The sequence below is a fragment of the Eucyclogobius newberryi genome, unplaced genomic scaffold (assembly GCF_026437365.1).
Source record: "Eucyclogobius newberryi isolate DKJ021-1_F unplaced genomic scaffold, fEucNew1.0.hap1 SCAF_14, whole genome shotgun sequence".
NCBI classification, from domain to species: Eukaryota; Metazoa; Chordata; class Actinopteri; order Gobiiformes; family Gobiidae; genus Eucyclogobius; species Eucyclogobius newberryi.
In genome coordinates this window covers 12693343-12720031 of record NW_027315768.1, presented here as the reverse complement: position 1 = coordinate 12720031, position 26689 = coordinate 12693343, and the positions used below count along the sequence as shown (strand labels likewise).

Here is a 26689-nt window from a genome sequence, read left to right as displayed (position 1 = left end):
TACTCGGATACTTTGATGCGTTTGGCGCCGCAGTAGTGGAGCAGTGGAGGTACGTGCGGAGGAGGAATGGCATGTGAAGTGTGTGGATGGGTTTATGGCACTTAAGACTGACGCAGCACTGCAGATTCTTTCACAATTTGGACGTGAATGTGTTCTAAATGTTGTAATGGAGGTGGTTTTAATGGTGCTGACCTCAGATGAGCACAAACAAGAGAGATAAAGGTGGTTTTTGTACATGGAAATCACTCAGACACATGTGAGTGATGTCAAAGTCTTGTTTGAAGACGTTTACAATCGTATTTTACATTATTTGTTCATTTAAAAGGATGTTTTGACCAGATTTTTAGGTTTTACTTGACAAAATCTCACAGAAATGTTCAGCTCAAACTAGTTTTTCATTTTACATACAACATGTTTTTCCTGAACCTGAAATACAAGTTTGAGGCTTTAAAAGACACTTCACCCTTTGTGATTTAAAGCATTTTTGGTGTCAGTTAATGTGGTCTGCTTCACTTTTGCTCCTGGAATTTTGAGTATTCTAATGACAGAACGTTTTAAATGGTGGATATAACAACTTTGTCATGACAATTATGGTCAGATTTTTTTAAGAAAAGCTTTGTGGTTTTGAATGATAAGTAATAGGAAGAAATACAATGTAGTTCTTTGTCCCAAATCTACTCCCGGACTCCCGAGACTCTTTAAGCTTGTGTTGTGTATTTAAGGGTTAGGGTTAGAATATGTTATCTTTAACTCGTACTCTAATCTAGTAATGATGGTTGATGAAGTTGATATAACGATTAGAAGCCGGTCTTTAAATATTGCTTAAAAAGTGAACACAATAGGACATTTTGTGCTCAAGTTTAAGAATTCTGTGTAGTAGTTGTTGAAGTGGATTCTATAGTAGAGCTGCAGTGATTAATCGACTAATTGTGCCTATTTAAAAAAAAAAAAAAAAAAAAATGCTTTTTTTGTTTTTCTCTGCCTTCAGTCAGCACAGTTCAAACTTTATTTAGCTGAACATTTATTTAAAAAGTCTGAAAACACAATAGAAATAATTGTTTGAGTTGTCGCCCCATTTCGTAGACTAATTGACTTGTGTATTTCAAATGTTGTCATTTAGTTATTACTCACTCATTATTGTCCTTGGCCCATAATAAAACCTGTGACAAATGAGGTTCTGGTCTGAAATATCCAATCCAAATTAGCACCAAAAGAAGTCAGAACTAAGTAACTAATTGTACAACAGCCTGTTTAATTTGATCAATAGATTCCGGTGCTATGTTTACAGGCACTCCTAAAATCTGATTACAATCTGATTTCTGGACCTTTTTATTTAAATAAATCTTTAGCATTTGCATATGTCAACTGCCGCTGTCGACAGTTGGACAACCCTGGCATGTTGTGGCAGTGCTATGAGTCAGTCCGATGTGATAAATACGTATAATTCCATGTATTCTGTACGTTTCTCTTCTGTCCTAATGCACGTTCTCCTTTCACCGCTTCACCATAGCTGACCCTCCGCTCCTGCCCAGCCCCGCGCGCTCGCACCATGACCTCTTTACGCCGAATGATGCGGAGACGGCTGCACCCGCTCAAACTGGCCGTAGTCGCCCTCCTCTTCGTCAGCGTCGTGTTCTTCATCCAATGGGAGGTGGGGAGCCCGGGCAGCCAGGACGACCCCTGGCTCCGGGACATGGCGGAAAAGCGGGACTCCATGCTCGGGATGGTGATGGGCGCCGTCAATAACTTCCGCGACGCCATGCCCAAGATGCAGATCCGGGCGCCGGTGAGACAGCAGCAGGAGGCGGGGGACGCGGGCTCCTGTCGGCCCGGCCACTACACGGCGTCAGAGCTGGGGCCGGCTCTGGAGCGGCCCCGGCAGAACCCGCTGTCGCCCGGAGCGTCGGGGAGACCCTTCCACACCGACTCGCTCGGCCCGGAGGAGCAGAAGGAGAAGGAGAAGGGGGAGGAGAAGCACTGTTTCAACCTGTTCGCCAGCGACAGGATCTCCCTGAGCAGAGACCTGGGAGCGGACACCAGACCGCCAGAGTATGTGGGGGCCACTGTGGTTTTTATTTTACTTCACCTCCGAGGATTTATGTACTGTCATTGGCAATCCACAGTCCACAATTATTAACCAATATCAACTCTTTTTGTATAACACAGATGGCGGCTTTAGTAAATCAAAATTTCTAAAAAGAATGAACAATTAGTAATACACATTCTGAGAAATCGACAAATTGCTGACTAAAATATTCATTGTTAACAGCCCTAGATCAGACCCCTGTGATTTCCTAATGTTTTTGTGTAAATCTTTGTGCCAAGTAACAAAATATACCAATCCTGTCCAACATTAGGGCAATAATTAAGAGTTCAAGCAAAGTGGATGTGTTTGGAATCAGCTGCACATCTTGGCAGGCTGACTTGGCATCTGAAAGTCTTAAAGGAGACATATTAACTATATTATTAAGTCGATTATTGTTTCATTTTGTTCATTTTAAACTGTAATTTTGTTTTTAGGAATAGAACGGCTCCGTCTACTTCCTGTTCAAATCTGTTCTACAGTTGCTGCTCGTTACATTTCACCGTAACAATCAGCAGATTGTCATTTTATTTTTATTTTTGAAAAGTAACTCATGGCAAATTTGTGTCACTTTTTCCAAATTATCTCAACTGAATACAGAGATGTGGGCGGGGATGTGGGCGGGGATGTGGGCGGGTATGTGGGCGGGGATAGGGGGCAGGACTTTTCTGAGCCTCAGTTGCAGGACAATATAACTCAAACATGCAGGAATCAATCAAAACACAACTTTAAGTACATTAATGATGAGGAAACACTGTTGTTAAAGCTCATTAAAGTAGATTTAGCGTAATATGTCCCCTTTAAAAACAATAGCATAAAACAACATTTCTGATTTTGATCATACGTGGCAAGATCAATCTAGGACAAAGTAATACGTTCCAATATGCATTCACGCTAGAGTCCACATGCCTGGCCACGCCCTGAACAGACTTCAGCCATTGTTTATTCTCCGTCATGTTTGAACCACGCCCTAATATAACTGGCTCGGTTACAATGGCATTTTAAAGACTATATTACAAGTGCTTTTATTACGTTCTCCTTTTACCCGCCTGTTACATGTAGGTGGAACATTACACGTTGTACTGTGACATCGCTGCTCCCTCTAGTGGCGCTTATGATCCTATTTCATACCCAGTGCACACCAGACACAATCCAGATGAGCCGTTGATCTCCAATTTAAACCTGATGTTCCTCCTTCCAGGCTCCTTGAGGGTGATTTCTGTCCCCGCACCATTAGCGACGCATCATTCCTCCTCTTTGTTCCAGCACATGTGACTGCTTTCTGCGGTTACTCCGGAAACAACCCCACAATTGTCGGGCTAAACACGCCACATGCTAGTCCAAGTACATGTCAGAGCATCCTCGGTGCAGATGACGCACAGCCACGTCCTGCAATGTTGAAGTTTGTCTTCACGTGACATCACTTAGTTTCATTTGAGGTGGAATGAAGCCAAAAGTAAAGTGTATTGTTAATATTGTTAATATAATATGAAACGCAGGACTATCTCTTCTTTTTGCAGTGGTCTAAATATATTTCTGACTGTCCTACTGCAGTCGGAACAACCAAATGGTTCACTGCGATTACTTTATCAGGGCTTTTCACAATTATTTACCATTTTAGTAAAGTTAACAAACATTAGCACACTTCCTGCTTTGCAGTGAATACAACTCTATATTTAAATGCAGACAGCGCACTGAGATCTCATTTTCACCCTAAGAGCTGCTTTTATAATATATCTGTCCTGGGGCAAAAACTCTAACCCTTTATTACATGAAAAACAGTTGGATACAGTCTCCATGGAGACAAGCAGATGGCTGACCCTGCCCCCACAAAAAGTTACTCAAAGCACCTTTAACAAATGTGAAGTGTATTTTGAGTTGATTTCTCACGCCGTTAGAGCCATTATGACATGAAGATGTAGAACATTGAGGACCTGTTCGACTAAACCTTTGCTTTCCAAAGGCTGCTGAACTGGACACCCCACATGGGAAGCTGGGAGAATGTAATGACCCAACTGTTGTGCCACCTCAGACTCGCACTGGACAATCACGTCCTTGTCTTCGCTCTCGTTTCAGATGCATCGAGCAGACTTTCAAGCGATGCCCCCCTTTGCCCACCACCAGCGTTATCATCGTCTTCCACAACGAGGCCTGGAGCACGCTGCTGAGGACAGTGTACAGTGTCCTGCACACATCGCCCGCCATTCTACTCAAAGAGATCATTCTAGTGGACGACGCCAGCGTGGACGGTAAACTAGGCCAAGACCACCTCGCACTTAATATCAGGTCCAGTTTCAATGTAAGCTTTGGGTGGGAGCGAGAGTCCCGGCTGTGAAGTGGGTTGGAACAGGCAGCCAAAGGAATACTAGCCGTGTTCAGAATAATTGCTTTGGTTAAGATGGAAAGAATGTATTTTTTTGTATTGTATTTGAGGGAAAGTGTTTCATCTCTGGGTAGAAATGGGAGATAATTGTGTACAAATGTGAGCAGAATTTACAAGACTATAATCTGTTTTTTTTATTCAAATGTTGCTTATAGGTTACATACTTGTACTGGCATTCAATGAATAGCTGTCTATAACAACATTGTTTTTATTTTTTTTAAACTTAAATGGCAGAAAGAAACATTTAAGTAGTTAATGTGTAGTTTTTTATTCAACTGTACAGCACAAATAACTAGTTCAAGAATAAGTACGACATATATTGACCAGACAAAGGTTCATATTTTCTCTCTCTAACGATAAGTAATTATTGTAACAGGCTTATTAACAAAAAAAGAAGTGAATAAATGAACAATATTTCCAGATTTATTCATTGATATAGTTTTATAGCTTTCAAAAGGTCAAACTTTGCCTGGAATCGACCTCATCAAAAATACCTTGCATTCTTCCACTCTCACTCGCCTCTCCACAGATCTGATTTGGCCATGTGGTGTTTGCCCTTCGTAGATACATTGTTCAGATTGTTCAGGTCACACTGTCACTGTAAGATAAAAGATAATAAGCATTATAAGTCTATAGTCCTGAAATCCATATATCCATAAAGCACTTTTTAGGTAAATTTCATAAACTCATCACAAACTTGAAGAAAAAGATTACGAGTAATAATATCACAGAAAAATATAGTTTTTGTTGGGTTTTTTTGGTAATTTTCTCGCACAACAATTGTAAGATACATCTTAACATCCCTAATAGAGATAGATAATAAGTTTAATTCTATATCTTGCAAAGTAAATTCCCCATTGGGGGCGGCAGTAGCTCAGTGGTAGAGTGCTCGTCTTCTGATCCAAAGGTCGGCGGTTCGACTCCCCGCTCAGTCAGAGCGGTCAGATCCACTGGCCCGCAGGTTGGCGGTGCGATCGCAGCTGCCTCATGTGAATACTGCCGTTGTGTCCTTGGTGTCTGCGTATATCTGGGGTGTGAATGTGTGTGTGAATGGGTGACTGGTTCCTTGATGTAAAGCGCTTTGAGTACCTTGACGGTAGAAAAGCGCTATATAAATGTGACCATTTACCATTTACCATAGAAAGTAGTTATTCACGCTACACCAGAAAACTGACGTGCATTATTATTATAACCCAATAAAAAAAACAGTAAAAACCCAGTAAACAAAAGACATGCATTGATTCACATACCGAAGCATTATATTTGTTACACATATTGAAATCCAGATTACAAAAGCATCTCTGTAGCATCCATTTGGCCAAAGACTGTCATTGCCAAGCGAAACGGGCTCTCCTCCCACGCCCTAGGAAATTATCGTCGAATATTGACTTAGCGCTTACTAATGATCACCATGGTAATTGCACATCACACCTGCTTGACCACATAATACGGGAAAGACTTGTGAGAAAGCACCCGGGCCTAGAATGGAGATTTTGTGGCCACTTTTGAGGCTTTAAACCGTGTCCAGTTTCAGCGCGGGCCGTCGGTGAGAAAGTGGACAGGAAGCCAGAGGAACACTAGCCCTCACTTTAGTCCACGTAAACAGGAGCGGTGTCGGGAGTTCCACAGAATCCTGGAGGTCTGCTTCATCTAAAGTCTGCTCAGAGCCCAGGGCAGGCCACAGATGGAGGCCGGGTTCAGCTGAAACGCAGCCATGTCGGACAACTTTCCCATTGTGCGCCAAGCTGCAGACAATTGTCCCGCGTTACATCAGCTTTAGTTCATTTAATTCAGAGTGCTGTGTTTCAAAGAGGGGCACTCACAATCCACTTCTTTTTTGTTGTTCTTTCCTAATGAAAAACATCGTCAGGAGCAGGTTTTTGTTTCATAATTTAACGCTAAAATGTATTTGGAGTTAGTGATATTAAGATCAGAGGCTGGTCAAAAGTGTCAAACGGGACAGAATGTGACCTTTCCTGAACAGTTTAAGAATGATCTTGAGCTTTATCAGAACTAGTTTAAGAGCACAGGCGACTTAAAGAAAGTACTATTGTTTTATAAAGATAATACTTTGGAGAACGTCTATGTCCTGAAATACGGTATAAAAGTGATTAAAATACACCTTTCTCGACAACAAAGGACTTTTAACTGTATCAACGTGCTTTGAATTCTACCCACTTTTACACACTACGTTGAAGGGTATTTTATGTCTTTTTAATACTATTATTTTCTGTTGAAAATGAAAAAAGAAATTCAGTTTTGTGACAAGTGTTGTCTCAATACTAAAATGTCAAACTTGATTAGGATGGAAGCAAACCAATTTCCGTTTTTTAGACTGACGATAGTCAACACAAAATATACATAATATAATTTCCATGTGGTCTCATTTTGTCCTTTTTTTTTCTTTTTTTCACACATTTTAGCTCAAATTAGTATGGGTTAGTTTCAATACCAGTTTTAATTAATTAGTATCTGATTTTCTTTTATAATTTTGGCAGCACTAATCGTCACACTAACACAATATGATTATTTGATAAAGTAGCCTCATATTTAATGTTTTACTCTGATAGACCTATGAATGACTTTAGTAGGCAACATATAATACATTTACCAACCACTGGTTTAATCGACAATTGTGATAATCAATTTCAACATTTTAGACTCAAAATTAGGTCATTTTAACTCAATCTAAACTCTAAAAACGGTACAGTGTTTTTTGTTGTTGTTGAATATTAACTTGAATTCATCATTCAGAATGTTGGTCACATACTTAAGGATTGGCAACAAAAGAAAATGAAGGATTTCACTCTTACTGTTATATACTTCCTCTTCGTCCGTAAACCTTTCCCATAGTCTTCATCTTCACACACTTATAAAACAGCAGACGCAGCCTTTACTCACGCAGTACCTTAGTGTATATATATACTAATACTGTCCGTGTGTTGTACTCAGACATGCTGAAGGATCCGCTGGACGAGTATCTCAAACAGCTGAACATGGTGCGAGTGATGCGGCAGAAGGAGAGGAAGGGCCTGATCACCGCTCGGCTCCTGGGAGCCTCCGTCGCCACGGGAGACACGCTCACCTTCCTGGACGCTCACTGTGAGTCCGTGTACACGATGCGAGCGCACTGAGCCCCAGAGTGGTGCAAACTCTGTGAACAAACACCACGTACGCTAAATAGCACTGGCAGAATACTCTTTTGACCCTTTTGTTCTTATTTATTCGACTGGATTTGTTTACTGCGTGATGTTTTTTTTTTTTAGTAGCGTTTTAGATCTTTTTACAGGAAAAGTGTGAATGCTGTGATGTCGCCTGCTTCACCTCTGTGTGTGTAAAGTCCACATAAGGTTTTCTAATTTTGGGATGAGATTTAAAAAGCGTTTTTTTTTTATTCAGTTTTTTATTTTTTCTTATAATTTTTTATTTTATTTTACATATACTGTACAACAAAGATAATAAACAGGAACAGCAACAATAACAACAATAACAAGAAAAAACAAAACAAAAACAATACATGAAAGATATGACATAAATAAATAACTAAATAAAATACAATAAAGAAGAGTGAACAGAGTGGCTCGTCATTGTCGGTGTTATTTAAATTAAAAAACATTTAATTTCCCCCTCAATAATTTAAGTTCAATTAGATAATGTTAATATGAGCATAATGCGTGTTTGAGGAAAAGTTTGATAGAAACACTGAATTCCAGCATTCTGCACTGATTACTCTGAGTAATCTTAGAGTTTTATTGATTTATACTTTTGACTGTTTCTCATGTTTTAGTTGTAGACTTGGTGTTGCATTATTTATGGATATTTGAAGTTACACGCTGTAACGTTGCTCTTCTGGGTACACTTCCTGCTTGCTATTGCTTTGGCTGGAATGTTCCACAGTTGAGTATTAAATGTGTCTGTCTTACATTTATTTCATTCCAAGTATTTTGATTGGTCAATAATACATGCATTCTTACTTTGAATAGTCTCGCCGCTCCGCAGATCCGACCTGTACCTTAGGCTTACGCATCCTCATGCTTGTTCCCAAAGAGAAGGATGATTAATACTGTGGAACATCCAAGGCAAAGCGATACAAGAAGGATGTATTGATCCATTAGTCGGGTCGATATGGGTAAAGTGGGACAGTCGAGTTTGATCCTTTTTGTATTTTAAAATTCATGCGCTTTTTTTCACTTACAGTTCACTTCATACTAACCACTGTGTGCAGAACTGAAAATAATGGGTTTTGTGGAAATTAAATTAATTAAATGTGACAAATGATTATATGAGAGTAACTAGTGACTCAGTGTAAGAAAGACCAATGTCGGAGCACATATGCCAAATTATACATTTAATTTGTCGCCTCTTTAACCAAATAGTAAATACAACTGCTGCTTGTTTGTTTTTAGTGTTTTCACAACATAAATTAGCATATTTGTGGTGTCCCACTTTGCCAGTGTGAGAAGGAATAACCACTTCTCTGTGTCATTTTTCAGATATTTTTATTTCCCTGGAGTAAAAAATGTATTACTAGACTTTGCCATTTTATTTAAAACAAAAAAATAATGCGTGTGTTTGTTTGCGTTTGTTTGTTTGTTTGTGTGTGTGTTTGTTTGTGTGTGTTTGCGTGTGTGTTTACGTGTGTGTGTGTGTGTTTGTTTGTGTTTGCGTGTGTGTGTTTGTTTGTGTGTTTGTTTGTTTGTGTGTGTGCGTGCGCGTGCGTTTCTGTGTGTGTGTGTGTTTCTTTGTGTGCATATGTGTGCGTTTGCAGGTGAGTGCTTCCACGGCTGGCTGGAGCCTCTTCTGGGCCGGATCGCTGAGAACTCCACGGCGGTCGTCTCCCCCGACATCACCACCATCGACCTGAACACGTTTGAGTTCATGAAACCGTCTCCGTACGGTCAGAACCACAACCGGGGAAACTTCGACTGGAGCCTGTCGTTTGGGTGGGAGAGCCTGCCCGACCACGAGAAGAGGAGGAGAAAGGACGAGACCTATCCAATCAGGTGAGGAGAGAACTCTGTGACTGTGTCGTGGAACAGCAGAACTGAACACCATATTGTGACTGTCAGGACTCCCACTTTTGCTGGAGGCCTCTTCTCCATCTCCAAAGACTACTTCTACCACATTGGGAGTTATGACGAGCAAATGGAAATCTGGGGCGGAGAGAATATTGAGATGTCATTCAGGGTAAGCTCTTTATACATGTACTTCAAACATAATCAAAATACATTATACATGTGTATTTGTGGTCTGACTACTAGAGTTATGCACTGACATGTCGTCGCCTGCAGAACCTCTATTGCCACTACAAATATAAACCCTGCCTCGACCTTTGCCACAAAGACTAGTGCAGTGTTTCTCAAACTGTGGTTGGTGAGCTCCCTCTGTTGAATTAAAGGCCCTCTACATTTGTGATATTTGCAGAATTTAGATCCTGTAATTCATTCTTTGGTTCTCCTTTGGTCCTTTGGGTTATTTCTGGGTTAGAACTGCCATAGAGACACATAGAGCAGGTTTAAAGGTTTAAATGTGTTTCTAAACCTGGAGCTGGTTCACATCACTCAGAAAGCACATTTATTATTGATTTATTTATACACTGTTATTAGCAATTATAGCTCACATATATTCTGGTGCTTAGGCCTTAGTTATTTTATTACTTGGTTTATGGATCCGCCGCACTTAGATTATTGATTTCCACAATATAAATAAGATAAATTATTAGCATTTTTTTTAATAAAGTACCGCCGACAAAGCAAAATAGCATTAAATCAAAAGATAAGAGTGCGTGAAGCAATTTCTCGCCAAACTCCTGCGGAAGTCTGTGACGGAGCGGGTCTGTCCCTGCGCGCGGCCCCGGCGAGAGCGCGGTCCGTTTCCCTGCTGCTGCGCGCCTTTATATTGTAAATACACATTTTAAACCCGTTTACCACATTTTCTTCAGCGCGTTTTGCCGTGACTGGGTGGGTGGGGGAGGGTGCACACTCAAGCGTCAGTTCTATCTGTCTAAAACACACTAAATCTACTGTTACATGCTCCTGCGCGTCACGTCTCCCCCCCCCCCCCCCCCCCCCCCTCTCCTCCCGTGGTGCGTTTTAGGCAAACCCGGAAGAAAACATCTTTTGAAATTGAAATTATATTTGGATTTATAATCCGTCCGCCTGTTCAATATATTTCATTTAAAAATCAGTAAACAAAGTAATGCGGCCTCATGTGAATATATTTTCCTTATCTGTTTTATTATTATTACATAGCCATCTACCACTAAAACTACATTAATTTTATATCTAAAGGCGGGGCAAGTGTATTTGTAGACCGCCCTTTGTTCACAAAGTAAGTCATAGCACAGCCAAACGGAGCGGTTTTAGTCTAGATTTGAACTTAATCAGAGTAAAACCTTTTCACTTTTTCAGGAGGAAGTGAAGTCCTGACTCTGTCCTACTCTAACACACTACTATGTACTCCACCACTTTTACTTACAAGACTTTTTCCTTAAATCTATTCCATGTGTTCTCAGTATGAATAGTACTGCGTGGTCCTGTTTGGTTTAGATAATGACGGTCCTGTGTGGTAAAGCAGGTGTGTGTAAAGTGGTGTTGCCCTGCAGGTGTGTGTGTGTAAAGTGGTGTTGCCCTGCAGGTGTGTGTGTGTAAAGTGGTGTCGCCCTGCAGGTGTGTGTGTGTAAAGTGGTGTTGCCCTGCAGGTGTGTGTGTGTAAAGTGGTGTTGCCCTGCAGGTGTGTGTAAAGTGGTGTCGCCCTGCAGGTGTGTGTAAAGTGGTGTCGCCCTGCAGGTGTGTGTGTGTAAAGTGGTGTTGCCCTGCAGGTGTGTGTAAAGTGGTGTCGCCCTGCAGGTGTGTGTAAAGTGGTGTCACCCTGCAGGTGTGTGTGTGTAAAGTGGTGTTGCCCTGCAGGTGTGTGTGTGTAAAGTGGTGTTGCCCTGCAGGTGTGTGTAAAGTGGTGTTGCCCTGCAGGTGTGTGTGTGTAAAGTGGTGTTGCCCTGCAGGTGTGTGTGTGTAAAGTGGTGTCGCCCTGCAGGTGTGTGTGTGTAAAGTGGTGTCGCCCTGCAGGTGTGTGTAAAGTGGTGTTGCCCTGCAGGTGTGTGTAAAGTGGTGTTGCCCTGCAGGTGTGTGTGTGTAAAGTGGTGTTGCCCTGCAGGTGTGTGTGTGTAAAGTGGTGTCGCCCTGCAGGTGTGTGTGTGTAAAGTGGTGTTGCCCTGCAGGTGTGTGTAAAGTGGTGTTGCCCTGCAGGTGTGTGTGTGTAAAGTGGTGTTGCCCTGCAGGTGTGTGTGTGTAAAGTGGTGTTGCCCTGCAGGTGTGTGTAAAGTGGTGTTGCCCTGCAGGTGTGTGTAAAGTGGTGTCGCCCTGCAGGTGTGTGTAAAGTGGTGTTGCCCTGCAGGTGTGTGTGTGTAAAGTGGTGTTGCCCTGCAGGTGTGTGTAAAGTGGTGTCGCCCTGCAGGTGTGTGTAAAGTGGTGTTGCCCTGCAGGTGTGTGTGTGTAAAGTGGTGTCGCCCTGCAGGTGTGTGTAAAGTGGTGTTGCCCTGCAGGTGTGTGTAAAGTGGTGTTGCCCTGCAGGTGTGTGTAAAGTGGTGTCGCCCTGCAGGTGTGTGTAAAGTGGTGTCGCCCTGCAGGTGTGTGTGTGTAAAGTGGTGTTGCCCTGCAGGTGTGTGTAAAGTGGTGTCACCCTGCAGGTGTGTGTAAAGTGGTGTTGCCCTGCAGGTGTGTGTAAAGTGGTGTTGCCCTGCAGGTGTGTGTGTGTAAAGTGGTGTTGCCCTGCAGGTGTGTGTAAAGTGGTGTCGCCCTGCAGGTGTGTGTGTGTAAAGTGGTGTTGCCCTGCAGGTGTGTGTGTGTAAAGTGGTGTTGCCCTGCAGGTGTGTGTGTGTAAAGTGGTGTCGTCCTGCAGGTGTGTGTAAAGTGGTGTCGCCCTGCAGGTGTGTGTAAAGTGGTGTCGCCCTGCAGGTGTGTGTGTGTGTAAAGTGGTGTCGTCCTGCAGGTGTGTGTGTGTAAAGTGGTGTCGTCCTGCAGGTGTGTGTAAAGTGGTGTCGCCCTGCAGGTGTGTGTAAAGTGGTGTCGTCCTGCAGGTGTGTGTAAAGTGGTGTCGCCCTGCAGGTGTGTGTAAAGTGGTGTCGCCCTGCAGGTGTGTGTAAAGTGGTGTCGCCCTGCAGGTGTGTGTAAAGTGGTGTCGCCCTGCAGGTGTGTGTGTGTAAAGTGGTGTCGCCCTGCAGGTGTGTGTAAAGTGGTGTTGCCCTGCAGGTGTGTGTAAAGTGGTGTTGCCCTGCAGGTGTGTGTGTGTAAAGTGGTGTCGCCCTGCAGGTGTGTGTGTGTAAAGTGGTGTCGCCCTGCAGGTGTGTGTGTGTGTAAAGTGGTGTCGCCCTGCAGGTGTGTGTGTGTAAAGTGGTGTCGCCCTGCAGGTGTGTGTAAAGTGGTGTCGCCCTGCAGGTGTGTGTGTGTAAAGTGGTGTCGCCCTGCAGGTGTGTGTAAAGTGGTGTTGCCCTGCAGGTGTGTGTGTGTAAAGTGGTGTTGCCCTGCAGGTGTGTGTAAAGTGGTGTCGCCCTGCAGGTGTGTGTAAAGTGGTGTTGCCCTGCAGGTGTGTGTAAAGTGGTGTTGCCCTGCAGGTGTGTGTGTGTAAAGTGGTGTCGCCCTGCAGGTGTGTGTAAAGTGGTGTTGCCCTGCAGGTGTGTGTGTGTAAAGTGGTGTCGCCCTGCAGGTGTGTGTAAAGTGGTGTTGCCCTGCAGGTGTGTGTAAAGTGGTGTTGCCCTGCAGGTGTGGCAGTGCGGGGGTCAGCTGGAGATCATCCCCTGCTCTGTGGTGGGACACGTGTTCCGCACCAAAAGCCCTCACACCTTCCCCAAAGGCACACAGGTCATTGCCCGCAACCAGGTCCGCCTCGCCGAGGTCTGGATGGACAATTACAAAGAGATCTTCTTCCGCCGCAACCAGCAAGCGGGACAGATGTCCAAAGACGTGAGTAGATCCTGCACTTCAAAGTAACACAGTAAATACATGCATGACCTGAGCCGCTCCTCTTCTTTAATCCTCCCAATTATGTTTTATTTTACACTTTACTTATTACCTTAGTTAGACCCATTTAAGGAAACACTTGTTTGAAAAGCTAAAGGGATAAAAGGACAAACACAATATAATGTATGGACTTCAGTTCAGCTTCATTCATGCCTGTTTGATCCTGTTCAGTAAGTCCTTTCCCTCTGAGCCTCAGAAAACACTCCAAATGTTTCAGTTTTGTGACATTATAAATGGAGCGTTTTTAAATCCGTAAATCATTGTCAGACTCGTTCGGAGCATTTCTGCTGTCATAATGTAGGGTGGGGATCATCTAACAGATATAATTAATTATTGAAAATGTAAAGGAGCCTTTTATTTAAAAAATAACAAGCAAAAACCATTGCTTTTGCTAATATTACACGGCTAGCGATGAGTTTGTAGTACTTTTATGTTGGCTAGAGGAATTGGCAAGATTTTTTGTTTTACATGTGCCCAAACAAAGTGCACTAAGGTTTGTCACACTTTTACATGTCCGATTTCTCTACATGTACCTCACTACGTGGACATGCTCAGAGAAAGTGTGTCTGTTCTGTTGGCCCGGCAGGCTGTTAAATGGTTAATGTGGCTGTAGGAGAAGCTGCACTCTACGGGGTCCCCGAGGGGCCATAAACGTGTGCTTCCTCAGGCCTGTCCCTCCTTCACACACGAGCTTCTGCTTTCAGCGAGTCTCACGGTCATTACAGTGAGTGCTCGGTCTAATGAGGGCTTCAAGTGGACACAAAACCTTTAGATCTGCAAAGGAACAAGTCCCTGTTGTTCTTCCAGCAGATGGTTGTGAGAAGGTCATCTGCCTGGAAAGACCTGGCTGAAAATGGAAAGTAAAGAATACAGTTACAGTTACAATAGGGCTCAGATGATGTCCTCACTCTTTATTGGCCTATAATATTTAATACAGATACGGGACGGCTAACAATAATATGCCTCAATTCTGGAATTTACAATGTTTTTCTTTGGTCAGTAGATAAATGTGGCTCTTGCCCCCCATCTGGGAATGACCTCATCACATTCCACAATCCGAGCGCTTATTCCACTCCTGAAACGACACTTTCACACAAGTCTAGAAGTGACACAAACGTTTACGTAATCTGTCATTTTGCTCCTGAATCCAGTCCATCATTTGGATCTGTTCTGATCAAGGCGAGCTTTATGTTTTCCCAGGGTTCTTTCGGCGACATTTCCCAGCGCGTGGAGCTCCGGCAGCGGCTGCAGTGCAAGAGCTTCTCCTGGTATCTTCAGAACGTCTTCCCTGAGATCTTCATGCCCGACCTCAACCCTCTGCGCTTCGGCTCGGTACGTGGCGCTCCTCCCGCTCAAATCCCACACCGCCCGAACGCCCTCTGGGGGAGCCGGGTGTTTGGACAGCTTGCCGCGGCTGTTTTCTTTTCACTTTGGCTCTCCTCGACTCACATGTCTTTGCCCGTTCTGTGCAGGTGAAGAGCGTGGGCAAAGAGTTGTGCCTGGACGCCGGAGAGAACAACGAGGGGGGCAAACCGCTGATCATGTACCCCTGCCACGGCCTCGGAGGGAACCAGGTCTGAACCTTTTGGCCGACTGCTAGAAATGTGTTTTATAATGAATGCTCTTGATTTGAATGAGTAGGTCGACCTTTTGGAGGCCACGTATTGGATGTAGGAGGGACGTTGTGACTGCCCTCTAGTGGTCTTACTTAGAGGTGTGATGTTGACCGAAAATAAGTTCAATATAATTTGGGGAGTAACAATATTCACTTACACTTACAACTGGAGCTGGAGCACAGCAGAGTGGCCCTCCCCCTCATCCTCTCCTCCTCTTTGCGACTCACGTCCATCTGTTGATAACGTGATCCTCTGATTGTCCACAGGAAACATGTCCAACTGCTTCACCTCTGTCCACACTTTGAATGTCCATCACCAGGGGTCACATGACTCTGTTTAACCAATGAAAAGTCTGGAAACACTGACGGTTGTGTAGTGTGTGTGCACTCTCATGGTCTCAGTTGTGTAGCGGGTGGTCTCAGTTGTGTAGTGTGTGTGTGTGTGTGTGTGCACTCTCATGGTCTCAGTTGTGTAGCGCGTGTCCCCTCGGTTGTGTAGCGCGTGTCCCCTCGGTTGTGTAGCGCGTGTCCCCTCGGTTGTGTAGCGCGTGTCCCCTCGGTTGTGTAGCGCGTGTCCCCTCGGTTGTGTAGCGCGTGTCCCCTCGGTTGTGTAGCGCGTGTCCCCTCGGTTGTGTAGCGCGTGTCCCCTCGGTTGTGTAGCGCGTGTCCCCTCGGTTGTGTAGCGCGTGTCCCCTCGGTCGTGTCCCCTCGGTTGTGTAGCGCGTGTCCCCTCGGTCGTGTCCCCTCGGTTGTGTAGCGCTTGTCCCCTCGGTTGTGTAGCGCGTGTCCCCTCGGTTGTGTAGCGCGTGTCCCCTCGGTTGTGTAGCGCTTGTCCCCTCGGTTGTGTAGCGCTTGTCCCCTCGGTTGTGTAGCGCTTGTCCCCTCGGTTGTGTAGCGCTTGTCCCCTCGGTTGTGTAGCGCTTGTCCCCTCGGTTGTGTAGCGCTTGTCCCCTCGGTTGTGTAGCGCTTGTCCCCTCGGTTGTGTAGCGCTTGTCCCCTCGGTTGTGTAGCGCTTGTCCCCTCGGTTGTGTAGCGCGTCTCCAGCTTCATCAATCGATGTTCGACCTCTTTAGGTTTCTCTGGATAATGTAAACTTTGAGGTTGTCTAGACCACAGGAAATCTTCAGTTCCACTGCATCTCTGAGCGGAGTGTGACTTCCACTATTGGAGAGTCTTCGCTTAAAGTCTTTTCTGGGCTTTTGAAGGTTCTGAGCAATTGGCTGGAAACACATTTGCTTCTTTCTTGTGGCATTTTGAAGAACAGAAGTCTGAGCTTCACGTTGCCTGATATATCTCTGCACTAGTCTATGGAGTTATTGTTTTACCTGCGGCTATATCACACTCATTGTGTTACTAGATTGTCAGAAATGTATACCCAATTACCCAAACTAATATTTAAAACCACATTTCAACAATTATCAATACAAAAAAATCAAAATAAATGGGATAAAAGTCAATGAATTGTTTAATGAGATTTTGTGACAAGTGTTTTCTCCTCATTAGTTTGAGTTGTCCTCTATTGTCCTCTATTGTCCTGTATTGTCCTGCAACTGAGGCTTGAGTGCTTAGAAAAGTCCTGATTTCACCTACACTTTATCCCCGCCCACATCCTTGTACTTAGTTGTGATTATTTGAAAAATAAAACCATGTAAATGACAATCCGCTGCTTGTTACGGTGAAATTCGACTCAGTTCTGCAGGTTTGAACAGCGAACAGTCAATGGACCTGTTTCTATTATTAAGCCGTTTTAGAGCAATATTGCATTTTACAATTAACAAAATGTAAAATTATGATCTACTTATAGTTCCTAAAAGATTAAAATCAGTGTTGACTATTGAGCCTTGCTTTATTAACAAATTTGAGTTTGAAATGTTAGACTATGTGTTACAGTATAATATTGTTAAAGTGGATAATCATGTGAGACTCGTACAGTCCGGTCCAAATTGCTCATCTCCAATTCCAATTTGGGGAGTCAGTGGTTCAGTTAGTATTGTTAAGTATTAATTTAAGTAAGTGTTAAGTATGAATCCACAGTTTGGTCTCAGGTCAGACCATTGTACACGGTCATGTCACTGGTGGAAAAGCGCTGTATAAGTATAAAGTTGTATTTATCTTTGCTTGTGTCTCGCTTACTCTAGTATTTTGAGTACTCCACCCACCACGAGATCCGGCACAACATCCAGAAGGAGCTGTGTCTGCACGGGGCCGACGGGGTCACGCTGAAGCTGGAGGAGTGCCAGTACAAGAGCCGGGACACGGCCGTGGGACTGCAGCAGAAGTGGGAGCTCCGACAGGTCCAAACACTCTTTCTACTTCGACATGTTCTAAAGAGAAACGCCGCAATCATGAAGGTCCAAACTAGGGCCCGGGGGCCAAAACCGGCCCTCAGATCAATTTTTGTTGGCCCTCCAGCTTCCTGCTATGTCGGCCCAAACAATAAAAACTAGTACTTTTTACTGTGAAATTGGGAAAATTCAGACATATTGATGTTATACTAACCTAATATTAATGTTCCAAGTCTAATTAAAGGTGCGGAGGCTCATCGCAATTACATCAAATGCAAAATTTCTAATGATTCACTTTGTCATTCAACAAATTCGACATTGTCAAGTTGTTTGTGGCCCTCTGCCCCGTTTAAGTTTCAAAATGCGGCCCTGGTCTAACAAAGCAGTTTCCTAAGGTCCATGGACTTCAAAAGCACGTATAGATTTCAGTTTAGAGAGTTAAAGTTCATACACATTCTTTGGATTTGTTTGTCATTATCTTGACTATATATTCTTTATTTTCTGCTTTAAAATGTATCTGTCAGTTGCAGCCTTAGCTCACAAGCTGTTTAAGTTGAGTAGAGTTTGTTAGAAAGTTTTATTACGTTTATTTTCTTATAAAGATGTAAAATCTCGTCATTTCCATAGTCAACAAACACATTCAATAGTTGCCTCAGAGTTTCCACGCACTGATCTGTTTGTTCAGCTTTATTAACTTTGAGCTCATATAAAAACAATCTGTTTGTTCAGAAAAGCCATGATGCTGCTGTTATCTCTGTAGCAACCATGTTTTACCTTCTCCATGGCGACCAGTAGAGGGCGTTATACATCAATCCAATGCAATTCCACGTATTAAAAAAAAAAACTAAAGAGATGGAGCCACAACAAAACATGCCATACATTATTTTAAACTATAGAACATTAGATTATATTCTCCAAAGGTCAATCAAAACAAAACACATCTAGCATACAGAATAATACCATGTCTCCTTTTTATTACATTACCATAGTAACGGTGCTTACTGTATGTCTTTGTCCCTCCACAGAATCAGTTGTTCGTCCTCCCCGGGCTGAACTTGTGCCTGAGCTCCCGACACGAGAACCCGTCGCTCGCGCCCTGTAACCCGGGCGACCGATTCCAACTCTGGCTTTTCGTCTGAACCACCACTACATGAAAAGGCTGATTTTTATTTGATTTTTCTGCGGGTTCTTTTTAGACCGAAGACCACTCTTAACTTATTTTTATACATAGAAACAAACTACTGGTGCTTGGACAGAAAAGGGACTTGTCAAACTTTACCTAATGTGCCTATGATGTTTTGGATGCAAGCCGTTTTCAGTGTGAAACCAGCTCGAAGTATTCAGAATAATGATGTCGTCTTGCTGTGTGCATACTGTAAAAATACCGCCAAAGAAAGAAATCGATAACATGTTTGAAATTATGCAGAACTTCCCCTTTTAGAGTCGTGCCTTTTGTCCCATTTTATATTGTCAAAAATATAGTTTTTTTAAAGGACACTGAATGAAATGCTTTGTTGTGGATTTTGGGACCATTTTTGTTCTAGAACTGTGCCATCTAAAAGTCTACTGAGGGGGCGTTCTTGCAATGCAGGGGCGCACCTGCCGATGCCCGGGGCGCACCCCTGCCGACGCCTGGTGATGCCCGGTGTGCACCTCTGCTGATTCCTGGTGCAGGCACTAGAATGTCTGGAAAATATGAATCATTTTGTATTTGGTGTTGGTCTGTTTACATTAAAAGCAGCTGGTTAGTGTTGAACTTGAGATTTAACTTTTTTTTATGGGGCGTTCGTATTTTGCATTTTTTACAGAAAAAGGGAAAGTGAGCTACTATCAAAACATGAACAAATGATATACACCGCAAATAGGGTTCAATTTGGACGTTTTTGTTCACTAACCACTCACATATCAATCTTTTATTTAAATGTTATTAGCAAACTAGGGGGGTTATTGTATGCTTTATTTAGTGTTTTTAATTAATATGTTTAATCTGATCTCAAGAAAAAAATGTGCCTTACATTCTTAAGTTTGGTTAGTTTTGCAACCAAGCGTTAACTGCAGATAAAATGTTTAATAAGATTCTGCAATATCACCTTGTGGCCACCAGAGGGCACACCATTCCAGAGTTTAAACTGGAGCTAATTCACACAAAGAGATAATCTCACTGCTCTGATGTGGCTCATGAATGAACATGAATCACACACAACTCATTCAGAGCAAAGTTTTCATCCCATTTATTTCAAAAACATGGTAAAAATGAAACAATGGAGTCGACTCGAAACCGAACACTTAAAAAAACTGTACCATTGTGCAAAATGCTTGCATTTCACAGAAGTTCAAATATAAATACATAAATCAGGCACATGAAGCTTTACAACTCACGACCAGCATAGAACAAAAGACAACTCGAAGATAGCGAAGCGTACAGACGTTTAGTAAACCACAATAAATACATTATTTGAATATATTAGTCCTCCATAAATAGTGGAACTGAATTGAACACAAGATGGGTGGATGCAGAGCCGCTGTATCTGGGCTTCTCACACTGTATACTTTGGCACAATCTTCTGCACTGAGCCGTGTACATGCTGCCAAACGCCTGAGAGCACTGCATTCTTATTCAACCACAGCCACAGATATTCCACTGTCTAAACGATTTCACCTTTTCAATGACACAACCCGTGTCTTCAGGTAGAAAACGTTATACATTTGTTCCATATGTAAAAGCCAACATTATTGCCCAATTAAATGATCAGATCCGTGTTCATGCTATTTACACATATTTGGTAAAGTCTTCCCTTTTCACGTCTGACGTCGATAATGGCTTTTTAGGATTAATGTACGGAGGCCCTGGAGGGACAAGTCACAATAACAGTAATTGCAAAACATCTCTTTCTGTATAAACATTTCAATCTATCTTACATTAAAATATTTCCTAATTTCCCTTTTGGTATCTTTGTTTTCATTCAATTTTTTTGCATTTCAATTTTTACCTTACATGTCCCCCCAGGGCCACCGTATCTGAAACGTCATTATTGTAATTGATTATGTTCTACGATAACGTTTGATTGTCAACATTAAGCGTGTGTTTTCTCTCATTCCTCAGCAGTTTAAGAAATGAACGCTGCTTAAAGTTTGTTCTGACAATTTAAATTCTAATACATTTCTATTGCACTTCACAAGATCCACGTACATAGACATCTTCATGAGTCGACTGTAAAAAATCTCATCTAAAAAATACTAACATTATTGACAATTTCAGCGTGTCAAGTGTGTCGATGATTGGTTGCAATTTATATTAAACATCATTTTTGTTTCTTTTGGAGATATGTCAAAGTGCTGCTGTATTATTAATATCCATGTTTCGGATCAGTGCGTCAAAGTCCAAGCCTTCCTTTGTAAGTGGCACCGAATTCTCCCTGGATTCCGGGAGAAACTTATTTTGCAAAGCTCGTAATACAGTGATCCAAAGATATTCCAGGCTGCGTCATGCTTTTCCCAAACCGAAAAGCAACAGAAGTAGTAACAACACTATAGATCATCATAGAAAACAATGGCGTTCCCCCCAAATGTCTGTGAGGTTTCCCAAATGGCATGCTTATCAAAACATTTACAATCTAGAATTATCCACAAATGTCCCTAACAATAAATAAACCAACGTTATTTTTTTTGCACATTTGACACTTACAGTACATAGAAAAGTTCCATTTACAGTACAATATCTGCTTCAAACTAGAACCGTACATTTGAGATGACGAGATACATTGCGCGGCGAGACGTTTTTCTGACTGAATGTGGAGAAGCCTCAGCACTTTAAATGATGGTGAATCTATGGCTTTGTATATTTACATATGGTCCATTGCTTTAATCACGAGGTGAGTCTGTTTGAACCAAAGCCTATTTTTGACAATTTATGTATTTGCTGTGTTTGTTCATTTACTTTGAATTGAGAGAACTGGGAATTAGCGCAACATTCTGAATAAAAACAGGACAATAATGGTAAAATTCAGATTAAAAAATACATTCAACATTTTAGAGGGATAAAAAAAGGAAAAAGAAAGCTACCATTGACTTTCTCTGTTATATTTAGAAAGACATACAGAGGCTGAACATGCCATCTTTGTCTCTGGTATGGTCACCTGGCAACAAGCATTAGAACAGTTGGCAAATGTAAGTCTTTTATTTTTATTTTTTTTATTCTAATTTTGTTCTTTCAATGCTCTTGTTTCCATCGGAGAACCAGAGACACAACCTCATGCCTTTTGCACAAAATGACCCTCTGGTTAGTGGGTCAAGGTCGCCCCCAAGTTCTGAGATTCCAAAGCGAAAATCCTTTTAAAAACATAAGTTAAGAATAAATGAATTTGTCACATTTGTTACAATCCACTGTCAAAAATCGGCTTGGGTCAACCTAACAAACCTACTTTCATTCTTTAAGGTGTGACGATGTGAAAAGGCCATGATATAAATTCTGCTTTAAATACCACTTCGTGTTAACGTAAAGTCACCATGACAACCTCCTAAATGGCTGTGACTTCTGCACATTGCTCTGGTAAAGGGAGGCTGGGGGAACTGTTTGTGAGCAGGGTTAGATCCGAATGACCGTTTACATTACACTCTTTCTGCGTTTGCTCTGACGCCGAGCATGTCGTGCTATACGGACTCGGGCTATTATTGTTAATGTAAAAATGATTTGTGTTTTCTGTCTGCTCGGGGAAACCATTCTTCAAATCCTTTTCTTGATCTGGCACATAATTGGTTAGCTCCGTCGTGTGAGTCCCGTTTGTTAGACTGTAACCCTGGTTGGTCGAATACTGCGCTTCAGTTTGATTGGCAAAGTCTGTGTACTGTTCGGCGGCCACGCGGATTTGCTTCGCGTTGCTAGCTTGATCCGCGAAGGCTTCTCCGTAAGGTTCGCTAACTTGGCTACTGCTTTGGCCGTTGGGAATTGCGTTCGCTAGCTGATAATACTGGTTCGAAGAAGAGTTTATCAAATACGAATTCCCGTTGATGTGGTTTTCGTCGTTGAAACATAGAACGGAAGTTAGCGGTACGACGCTAGGTTGGTTGGCTAAGTCTTCTTCGAAGTTATCCGTCTTTTGCTCATCTTCCTCGTCCTCGTCTTCCTCCTCGGAGTCGCTGTTCGCTAAACTCTGCGTACTCGAGTCAGAAAGTCCACTACAAACGCTGCTACTTTCGTCGTCGTCGTTCTCCTCTTCGTCGTCCTCGTCTTCGTCGTCGTCCTCTTCGTCGTCGTCCTCCTCGTCGATCACTTCGTCCATGTCGTCCGCCGTCGCTTGGAGGTGCATGACGGCGGGAGGCGGGACCGCGTCGGATAACGTGTACTCTAACCTGTGCTGCGATTGGAGTAGAGCGTTGTTGTCGTTGTGGCTGGCGTCGCCGTGGAAACCGTTAGTGGGCGCGGTCAGTTGCTGCTGCTGCTGCTCGCGGCTCTTCTCCAGCTCCAGCTTCATGATGGTGTGCAGGAAGTGGGTGCGCACGCGGATGGGGTTGAATTCCACGCGGCCGGTGGAGTTGCTGCAGCCTTCTTTGGTGCAGCCGCAGGGGAAGGACATGCGATCCACCTGGAAACACCACAAGACAAGGCACAATAACGGTTCAATTGCTTTAATTCTAAGATCAAACAAAGCTTATTCTTTCACAGATTACTGCAGAAAAAAAATCATCATTCAAAATTATTGGAGAATACAAGAAAAAAGATATGGCTTTGTCTTTAATTTGTCTTGGTTTAGCGTAGAAATGTCCGGTCTTGTAGTTAGAATATAATGGATTCTTTGGATTTTAGTGCTCTTACTAGTTATGTTTGTTAGTTACTGCCGATTATTTTGTCATTTACCCTTATTTTAGTTTGTTTTATCATTTTAGCGACTACATTTTTGATCCCAACCCGGTTGTGCCACTTTGCATTAGTGGCTATGCTAGCAAATGTTTATTTTTGAATATATATTTTTTCAGAATCAGGGTAAGGTTAGGGTTAGGAAACGGTTTGATAACCAGATCCTGGCAGAACTGCATTTGGGGGGAATGATATATGAATGATCCCGGTACCTATATTCTCCCGTTTCTATGAACCTTTTTTCCATGGAGATGATGTCGTTTTGCCTGGAATGTTCTACAGAATACTATACAATTTAACAATCTCCATGGAAAGTGACTCCAGCAAACCAAGGATTATTATCTTTTTTTTTTTTTTCAAAATAAAAATACCTGTAATTTAGTTAATAAAATAAAGATTAGTTTATACCATCCGGGAAGTATTATGTTCCCCGGATGCATTATTGCAAAATCATAATAAATTCATTCTTTCTCTCCTCAAATTCCACAAACAATACCCCATAATGACAACATGAAAGAAGGTTGTTACAATTGCAAATGTCTTAAAAAATAAAACTATAAAAAAGCTTGTACTTGTATTCACAGTGTGACACTCAGGTACATGTTTTTTTCCTCTGATCGTCCTTGAGATGCTTCTATAACTTGAGTCCACCACTGTCTCTATGAGTTCCCACAGTAACAGTGATGTCAGAGCACACAAGACATGAAGTCCCTGGAACTGTAGAAGGGACAGAAACTGAAGGTTCCTCTGAACACAGCGACCTTTGGAACCACCGAGACTCTTCTAGAGCTGTTTGTGCCAAAGGTGCTTCAAATAAATACTGAGCAAAGGCTGTGAATACTTCTGTTCATGAGGAAGGAATTCAAGCAGCCGTCTGTCACGTTATCATGGGGTGTTGTTGTAGAATTGTGATTCAAATAATGAATTGAATTAAGGCTGTCGCATAACAAAATGTGGCAGTGAAGCGCTCTGAGTCTCTTACAATAACGTACACAACATTTCACATTTACACTCGCAGTCAATAAACAATGAACTGACTGTTGGTTTCTTTCAGCAAATATTGGTGGATGAAGTTTACCTTGAAAAGTTAAGACATTTGCAGTTTTACTCAGCAACAAATGTGGAGAACGCTGAATTTAAATCAGAGCCGACTCAGATTCTGAATGAATTATTTAAAACCTCCGCTTCGATTCTAATCAAGGCTATTGCTTATTTTATGACTGGATTTTTAATCACAGCTTTCTCCTTCATCACAGCACATTTGCAGAAGTGGAAAAATGTAATAATTTCTGTACTTAAATAAAACATAAATGTGCATAGGTGGTTGAAATACTCACAAATGTACATTCTTTTTTACTTATTTTGTTCTTCATGAGACGAGCAGCTGTTTTTCTTTTAAATAATCCTGTTTTGTCCTGTAACTGAGGCTCGAGTGCTCAGAAAATTATTTCTTTCATCTACCCCCAATCTCAACCCACATCCCTGTACTTAGTTGTGATTATTTTTGGAAATATTAAGAGTCTGAGTGACACATGAAAATGTTATGTAGCCACTTTTCAAAAATAAACACATGTAAATGACAGTATGCTTGTTACAGTGAAATGTCACATGAAGAAGTATCAGATCTGACATTTTGAACCAGAATTTCATGAACCTGTTTCTGTTACTAAGCCGTGTTAGATCAATATTGCAGTTTTAAAACGTAAAAACGATGATCTGCTTATATGTTATAGTTCAACATTTAGCACCTGGATAAAGCCCAATATGTCTCCTTTAGCTTTATATGTTTCACTTAAAATACAATCACATCTTCCAATGATTATGTGTGATGCTCATTGTTTTACAGCACACAGTCTGTACCGTATTTTCCAGACTATATGTCGCACTGGAGTATAAGTCTCACCAGCCAAAAAATGCATAATAGAGAAGAAAAAACATACATAAGTCGCACTGGAGTATAAGTCTCACCAGCCAAAAAATGCATAATAGAGAAGAAAAAACATACATAAGTCGCACTGGAGTATAAGTCTCACCAGCCAAAAAATGCATAATAGAGAAGAAAAAACATACATAAGTCGCACTGGAGTATAAGTCTCACCAGCCAAAAAATGCATAATAGAGAAGAAAAAACATACATAAGTCGCACTGGAGTATAAGTCTCACCTGCCAAAAAATGCATAATAGAGAAGAAAAAACATACATAAGTCGCACTGGAGTATGAAATGCAGTTGCAAGTGTGAAAATAACAAATAATATAACATATAAGTCACTCCGGAGTATAAGTATATGAGTATAAATATAAGTATAAGTCGCACCCCGGCCAAAACTATGAAAAAAGTAGCGACTTATAATCGGGAAAATACGTTACTCAGCTTCTTGTATTTGAGCTAAAGTACATCCCGTACCTGGCACTTGATCCCGGCGATGCTGCACGCGCAGGTCTCGGGGTCGCAGAAGAGGCGGCAGTCGCAGCCACAGTCTTCGCGAGACACCCGGATGGTCCTGAGCTCGTGTTTCTCCTCCACATCGATCTTCTTGACCCCGGACAAGCGCAGCAGGGCCCGGCGCTTCTTCGTGGTCAGCGGCTGAAGGAAGAAGTACTCGTCCACCTCTGTGTTGTCCAGGTCGATGTCGTCGTCTGAAATGTCCTCGGCCGTCAGAGAGTTGGCCTCCTCAGACTCCACCGTGCCGTTCTTAGTCAGCTGAAGGGGAAAGATCACACATGGAGCGGTTTAGAGCTTTGACAGAGCATGAAATACATCTCACAACTGCACTGTGTGGAATATTCTGGATTAGAGAAGATATTACATCGTTGTAGTAAATGCAACTTAGATTAGATTTTTATAGAATGCATCACATCCATTCTCATTTATTTTGGATAATCCTTTGCCTCGTTGTTATTTATGTATGAAATGTGAATCAATATAAATACTGCTATTGACAGGAGATATGCAGAATTATGCAGCTTCTTTGCACCATCACAATCATAAATTATGTGTTGGAAAACTATCATGAAAATGTATTGCCTGTAAATGGCACACTACGTTTTGATTTAATGCAATCGCTTTGACAGATTCAGAAAGCCTTGCACATTTATCATATCTATATATTTAACAAACTTACTCTATAATTTAAATGACTGCAAGGTTGCTGTAAATTTAGGACATTCAGCCTTGTTTGATTGATTATCAAAGTAAAAGATTTCCCATTGAAAAGAAAATAGGATGTTTTTTTTTTTTTTTTTATTCTTCATGTTCTATGACAAAAACTTTAAAGGGGACGTATTATGCAAAATCAACTTTAATTAGCATTTTTTTCTCAGAGTTGTCTCTTCGTCATTATTGTTCTTGTTATATTTTGATTGATTCCTGCATTTTTGAATACCATAATTTCCAGAGTATAGAAGAAAGAAAGAAAAAAACATGAAAATAACAAATAATATCACATATAGGTCA

General features: G+C 42.1%; 2 protein-coding genes across 2 annotated transcripts in view; one reads left to right on the top strand and one right to left on the bottom strand.

Moving 5' to 3' along the window:
- The first annotated feature begins 1514 nt into the window (after positions 1-1514).
- On the top strand, positions 1515-19005 carry galnt3 (UDP-N-acetyl-alpha-D-galactosamine:polypeptide N-acetylgalactosaminyltransferase 3 (GalNAc-T3)). The gene is made up of 10 exons (XM_072444323.1): positions 1515-2049; positions 4160-4332; positions 7419-7568; positions 9235-9469; positions 9536-9653; positions 13223-13423; positions 14681-14812; positions 14953-15054; positions 17234-17389; positions 18406-19005. The coding sequence occupies exons 1-10, from the start codon at positions 1550-1552 to the stop codon at positions 18517-18519; spliced, it is 1881 nt and encodes a 626-aa protein (XP_072300424.1). The 5' UTR covers positions 1515-1549; the 3' UTR covers positions 18520-19005.
- A 590-nt stretch (positions 19006-19595) lies between these two features.
- csrnp3 (cysteine-serine-rich nuclear protein 3) overlaps positions 19596-26689 on the bottom strand; it is a 49395-nt gene continuing 42301 nt past the window's right edge. The window contains exons 6-7 of the mRNA XM_072444322.1: positions 25640-25936; positions 19596-22962 (exon numbers count right to left, since the gene is read on the bottom strand). Coding sequence (XP_072300423.1) covers positions 21898-22962; positions 25640-25936 — 1362 coding nt within the window. The 3' untranslated portion in view covers positions 19596-21897. The remainder of the gene's footprint in view (positions 22963-25639; positions 25937-26689) is intronic.

What these genes read in the sequence shown, in the direction of transcription:
- galnt3 (XM_072444323.1), top strand. Translation starts at nt 1,550, where the DNA reads ATGACCTCTTTACGCCGAATGATGCGGAGACGGCTGCACCCGCTCAAA. An exon ending in GACGAGACCTATCCAATCAG is followed by an intron (nt 9,470 to 9,535) that starts GTGAGGAGAGAA and finishes TGTGACTGTCAG; the next exon opens with GACTCCCACTTTTGCTGGAG. An exon ending in ACGGCCTCGGAGGGAACCAG is followed by an intron (nt 15,055 to 17,233) that starts GTCTGAACCTTT and finishes CGCTTACTCTAG; the next exon opens with TATTTTGAGTACTCCACCCA.